The 6,607-nt window shown below is 53.9% G+C and overlaps 1 protein-coding gene across 1 annotated transcript in view; it reads left to right on the plus strand.

The window, feature by feature from the left end:
- LOC106809759 (telomere-associated protein RIF1-like) overlaps positions 1-6,607 on the plus strand; it is a 27,249-nt gene that overhangs the window by 19,294 nt on the left and 1,348 nt on the right. Inside the window, exons 23-24 of the mRNA XM_014812960.1 lie at positions 4,279-4,399; positions 4,850-5,032. Of these exons, the coding sequence (XP_014668446.1) occupies positions 4,279-4,399; positions 4,850-5,032 (304 nt within the window). The remainder of the gene's footprint in view (positions 1-4,278; positions 4,400-4,849; positions 5,033-6,607) is intronic.

The raw sequence follows: 6,607 nt of genomic DNA on the forward strand, positions 1-6,607 counted from the left end.
CTCTCTCTCTCTCTCTCTCTCTCTCTCTCTCACGCTCCATCATTTCTCTCCCTCAGCCAAGACGCGCTATCGCAGCAGCCTGCCAGTGAAGTCCAAATAACAAGCTTTCAAGGTCTTCTCAAAGACGTTGACGAACGTGCCACTACTGGACCACCTAGTGACATCCCCGTTGCAGCGCTGTCCGCAGCGCCGCCAAGCAGTGACGTGACGGCGGCAGCGCCCTCTGGTGACAACTTTAGCTTGGGGTCGAGGCGGCGGACGAGAAAGCGGGTCAAGTTTGACGACGAGTGTGACAGGGACGTCATTAGCGACCCCGCCCACGACTCCGCCCTCGGACCTCCCCCTCCGCACGAAAAGTCTTCCACATCCGCCAACGTCGAGAGAGAAGATCAGTCCGTCAGCGCCGATGTGGTCTCCTCCACCGATGGCCAGGTGGCGCCATGCGTCGAGGCAAGTCGCCCCCACGAGGAGCGACAGGACGTTCCGGAATCGGAACTACCCAATGCGGTGCCGCTAGATGGCGCTAGCGTCGGCGAGACTACTTCAGCGACATCGGGAGCAACCCTTGACGCGTGGTTGGCAAAATCGTCTGCTGTCGCCGCAGAGGCAGCGATTAACACAAAGAGCGACGGCAGCGGTAACCGCGGCGACGAAGAATCCGTCGCTGATGATTCTGGCGACGTTGCCGCGACGACGAGTCGAGTCGAGCAAACGGTTGCCGTGCAAACCAGGGCGCGTTCGAAACCCGCAAAAACGCTGACCCGACCCACAGACGCAGCAGCTGCCGTTAACTCCAGCGAGGAGGGATGCAGCAGCGTTGCCACGGCGACACAGGACGACGTTGCCACGGCGACACAGGATGATGTTGCCAAGGCGACACAGGACGACGTTGCCACGGCGACACAGGATGATGTTGCCAAGGCGACACAGGACGACGTTGCCACGGCGACACAGGATGATGTTGCCAAGGCGGCGCAGGACGACGTTGCCACGGCGATGCAGGACAATGCTGCCACGGTGACGCAGAACGATGTTGCGATGGTGACACAGGGCGACGTTGCCATGGTGACGCCTGTGAAGCAAAGCAGCGTTGCCATGACGACACCCGAGAAGCTGGTCGTTCTGGATGACCCGAAGCTAGAGGGAACTCCCGTCTGCTCGCTGAAGAAGCTGACCGACCGCGATCTGCGAGCGGGCAGCAGCGTGGTCAGTCCGCCCGGCCGCGGCGGTCAGGGAAGCGTGGGACGCACGCGGCTGCTGCGTTTCGGCCGCGCAACGCGAGACTACGAGGGCGCGCTGGACGAGTTTGCAGATATCCGGCCGCTAGAGGGCGACGACGACGACGTGGTGCCGTCCTCGCAGGGATTCCCGTTTGTTGTGTCGTCGCCGCAGCGGCGCTCCAACGAGACGGTGGCGCCCTCGCGATCGAGCGCAAAGCAGAGTGGGTCTGCACGAGGGCGTCACGGTCAACGTCACGAAGCGAAACGACGACGGCTGCAGGAGACCGACGCCGTAACCGAGACGACGGTAGCCGCGACGACCGTAACCGAGGCGATTGTAGCCCCGGCTAGCGTAACCGCGGCGACCATTCCCGAGACGGCAGTAACCGAGGCGACCGTAACCAAGGAGATGGGGACGACGTTAATGAGGCGGCGGTCGGCACGCGTCAGCTCCCAGGATAGCGAACCGGATGCTGCTGTTGCCGCGACGACCGCAACCTCAGGAGGAATCTGCGACGAGGAAGCAGGCAACGAGTCGATGGCATCGTCCGTTGTCCCCGGCAACAAGCGCTCGTCGGCGAGGAAGAAAACCCCAACGAAGAAGTTTGTGGAGTGGGTGGCAACGGGATCACCACGTGATGTCGCCCACCAGGGGGAGTCGGTGGGCATGCGGACAATAGGGAGGGGGCGCGTGGGCAGGAGGAGGAGCGGGGAGGAGCATACGAGAAGGGTGAGCCGAGGGGAGCCGGGAAAGGGCAGAAGGAGGGGAGGAAGGATGGGCCGGAGAAGCAGAGGGGAAGGTAAGGGGAAAGCTCCAGGGAGGACTGTGAGTGAGATGGGAAGTGAACGGCCCGAAGAGGCTGGGATCACGAATTTGTCATCCGGAGAGATTGTGGCAGAGAATCTGTCATCCGGAGAGGCTGGGACACACACTCAGCCAGCGGCAGACACCGGAAAAGAGAGTCAGTCCTTGGGGGAGACTGGGACAGAGAATTCGTTTGTGGGAAACACAGAAACAAAAGATCGGTCATCGCAGGAGAATCGGGCGGGGATTGTGAGTGAGACAGAGGGCCCGCCATCGGAACAGAAGACAGGCAGCGACGTTCCGACTGACGGTCGGAAGGCGCAGAGAGTGGCAAAGATATCTGCGAATACCGCAGTGGAGGAAGCATGTCCAGATGTCAACGGGAAACTATCGCCATCTCCGAATGATGCGGGAGCTCTCCCAGACGGCTCCCTAACCCCGCTAGATGTGGCCGCGGGAGAGACGCGAGCAGTAGAAGATGGAATGAGTGCGGCGGAATTAAAATTGGCGGAGGCTGTGCCGGATTTTGCCGCAAACGTCGCTAAATCCATCCCAGATGATAAGCTTACCTTGACAAAAGCTGCTGTAAATGCTACTGCAGCTGCTGCTTCATATGCAGAGGAAACTACCCTCGAAAATACTCTGAATGTGATAGAAGCTGCCCTAAACGTAGGAGAACCTTCTCCAGAAGCTGATGATAATCAAGACGACGCTACCCCGGGTGAATGCCTAAATCTCCTAAAAAACGTCCTAAATGTCCTAAATGCCCTAAATGTGAATGCCACCTTAAATGTAGAAAAGGCTGTCGCAGAATCTACCCTAAATGTTGGCAAGGGTGAAATTGAAGCTACCCTGAACGTAGTCGAACCGGCCGCTGCAAGTACCATAGGTGTAGAGGCGGCCCTGGAACCTACTCTCAATGTAGAAAATAACCCAGGTGCCACCCTAATTGTAAAAGAAGTTAATTCAGTTGACGCCCTAATCGTAGGAGAAATGGAGCCAGATGCCGGTGTAGGCTCGAATGCGATACGGAAATCTGAACGGGAGCAGAATTCATCAAGGATCGAAGGCAAGCAGCAACCGAGCGTTAGACGGTCGACGAGGCTGTCACAGCTGGACTCGCAAGCAAGCGAGAGCCACGGCGGCGACAGACTAGCCACGAGCCGACTCGATGCGGAGTCTGTCGCACGACCGCCGCCCGTTGCTGTTGGCGACGAAGTCTCTCAAGAGGATACCAAGATGGCGGCTGGCATGACGACAGACGCAGCGTGCATCGGCATGGCAACCAGCTCAGACGATCAGAGTACGCCGCCTTTGTCACCCGAGAAGCAGACGCACGACGCACGACGAGAAAGCAGACGAGGCGTTGCCGGGGACGACGACAGCGACGACGTCCCGCTGGCGAGGCTGTGCAGACGATTGCCCGACGTCGCCGTGGCAACGAGCAAGACGAGGAAGAAGCGCGGGAGGACGGAGGAAGCAGACGATGCGGTTGCCGCGGGCGACGGAGGCAAGGAATCTTTTGCCGAACAGACGAACGCTGATGAAGGGACGGCACACGGAAGCAAGGTCGCGTCCAAATCACAGACGTACGCAGACCTGGCGCCATCTGGTGACGTGGCGACCGAGCAATCGCTGACGACTCAGGAATCGGAAGATTCCGGTGGATGGCAGAAGGAAAGGTGGAAGAGGGGGAGGGGAGGCAGATGGAAACCCTTCAGAAGGAAACGAGGAAGACGAGGAAAGAATAGTGCGGCGAAAGAAGAGAACGCTCTTCCGTCGGATCGGTCCGTGCCGCCGCCGCCGACGACGATGAAGACGTGTGACACTTCGACGGGTGACGATGACGACGTGACCCTGTCACAGGCTTGCGCGACAAGAAAAAGGTCAAGGTCGACAGCCGGCCAAGGAAACATCGCCGGTGACCCCAAGATGGATGCCGCTCGCGCAACGAGCGTCCCTAGCGAGGCGCCCCCTGGCGAGTCGGCTACCTTGCGCGGTGCGACTTCCTCGGACGACGCACCAGGGGGCGCCTCTGCGAGCGACGATCGCTCCGAGAAGGTGGCGCCCCCGAGCGGGCGAGCGTCAATGAGCAGTCTTCGCTGTCACGAGCGGGTGGACGAGGATGTCTACGTCCGCTGGGCAGTGGGCGACGACGTGGGGGGTGGTCGCGACAAGCCCCTCCCCCCGGCGGACCAGCAGACCCTCCCCCCAATATATATATATATATATGTATGTGGTGTTCGCTTGCAGGGAGTGTCTGTTGAAGGTCAGAGAACAACACAAGACATTCTTACTGCTGCCTGGAATCGCTAGCAGTGAGACATCCGTCATTGAGGACACACCCTCAATCAGCCAATCAGAGAGATCGCAGGTATAGAGCGTCAATCTCTTTATGCGTGTGAAATAGAATTATTATTTATTATTATTACATCTTTATTGCATGTAATTCAAATACAAATACATGTACTGAAGACTTTCATGGAGAAAAAAATCTGATAAATGCAATAGTGTTGAGCAGTTAAATTAATTCAATTCAGAACTGTCTCTACAGGTTGAGTGTCTGCTGCACGCACTGCCCGGCGTAGATTCTATTTGCTTATTATTAGATGCTGATGAAAGGTTAGAAATGAACAAGTATTTACTGACGTCGCGTCAGATTTAGTGACAGAACTCCCATCTTGTGATGTATCACAGCCTGTATCACAGCCTCATCACTGTCTGTTACTTTGCAAAAGAAATCCGGAAAAAGAAACAATGGAAAATATGTTCCTCTAGTTACTAATGATAACGTTGACTAGCTGTTTGTTTTCTACTCCTGCAGATGGAGCCAGAGGTTCATATGCCTGGCTCTCCGTCGCCACACAAGAAGCACGGCAGCTTCTTGCAGCGCCACCTAGGGGACAACACGCCGGAGAGGTTCGTCCGAGGATCGCCCGCGAGGACAAATGCATCGCCTGCCACCAGAGTGCGCCGCTCGCTACGCGTTGATGATGATCGGGACGAGGTGAGCGAAACTCCAACGTATACGTGCGATAGGTTCACAGACATTCATGTCTCTCTCCATCATTTGTCTAAGAATGAAATAAGGAGTGAAAACACCAGAAGATTTGTTAGTTAGCTTATTCTCTAGTAGATGCTATTGGGTTGCGGGGTAATATTTCAATTTAGGACTGATGTAGAATGCATTAGTTTATGTTAATCTAAGATCATGTAGTTGCGAGATAAACATAAATGAATATAAAACCTAATAATTACAATTACAAGTATGCAAACCTGTAATAATTTTTGTATTTATTAGCTCATCTGACGAAGTCAGATGCAGCTTGTAGAATCGCATGAGCGTCCGTCCGTCTGTGCGTCCGTGTGTCCGTGTGTTCGTGTGTCCGTCAACAGGTGGGCACAAATCTTAAACGCTCGACGTACGGTCACGATATTTGGGACGTCGGGGGAGTGATCGTGAAAAGGACTTGGGATGACCAATTTAGGGGGTTAAAGGTCAAAGGTCAAGATGTGTCAATGGAGGGAATATTTCCCCCTTAACTTAAGGTATAGGAGGAAATACGGAATTGCGGCACAAATCTGAACGGCTTGAAGTGGCATGGGCAGGAAACCCATCACCAGTGCGAAATTGGAGGTCACAGGTCAACGGGCAGTGGGGGAAAGGTCCGATATCAGACATTTTCTGAGGACATGGCCTAATGGACAGAGTGAAAAAATTTTTTGTTTCAGCGCTGACCTACCATTTTTATCACTTTATTGAAAGGACCATGAAATGTGCTTCTCACTTCCAGGAGTAATTAAGTGTCTGATAATTTTTTGACCCTCAAGAGGAGGGTTAAACATGGATTTGTTGACTGTTAACAAAGGACTGAACTGTGTTTGATGGTACTTGTGTGATCGTGGAAGACTTAAATTTCACAGTGAAATTCTGCATGCAAAACTTACTTGAACAACGTTTAGTGCCTTAAATCATATATGAACTTCATTCTCTATATGAGATTCTGTACGTTGGGAATACAATGTCAATAGCACTTACGCAAACGTTTGTTTTTGATTAAGGCCAACTATAAATAGGCCTACCTGGCAGTTGGGTACTCGCAGCTAGGGCCTGGCTGAAGTTATCACAGCATGGGCTAAACGAAGGATATGCAAAACTAGTTCAGATTATTATTCCCTACACCTAGTCAGTATGCACGCCATCTATCGAACAGAGTGAGAAATGTCCCGCGCAGGATCGTCAAATGTATATTGCGGCTCAAAAGTGCAGAAAGAATTACTTTCTTAACTTCAGTTTAACCAAATCTTGAGATAAGTAATGCAGAAATGAATCGTCAAACCTTCCAATGAAAATTTCCAGTTTTGTACTGTCCGTGGCATGGGCTCTCCTCGTCGACGTTACAGTAGTGTACAATGTCGGGATATGGTGGAGGCATGCTGGCTTGTAGACGGTGCATAGCCCCGATGGTTGACTGTCAGTCGAAATGTGTTGATCCTCCCGACATTGAAGAAATCTGTACGTTATACGTGCGTCTGCCTTACCTCTGCCCGCCATCTATCCGTCGAAAGTTTGGACAATTTA

The sequence above is a fragment of the Priapulus caudatus genome, unplaced genomic scaffold (genome assembly GCF_000485595.1).
Source record: "Priapulus caudatus unplaced genomic scaffold, Priapulus_caudatus-5.0.1 Scaffold382, whole genome shotgun sequence".
In the NCBI taxonomy this organism is placed as follows: domain Eukaryota; kingdom Metazoa; phylum Priapulida; class Priapulimorpha; order Priapulimorphida; family Priapulidae; genus Priapulus; species Priapulus caudatus.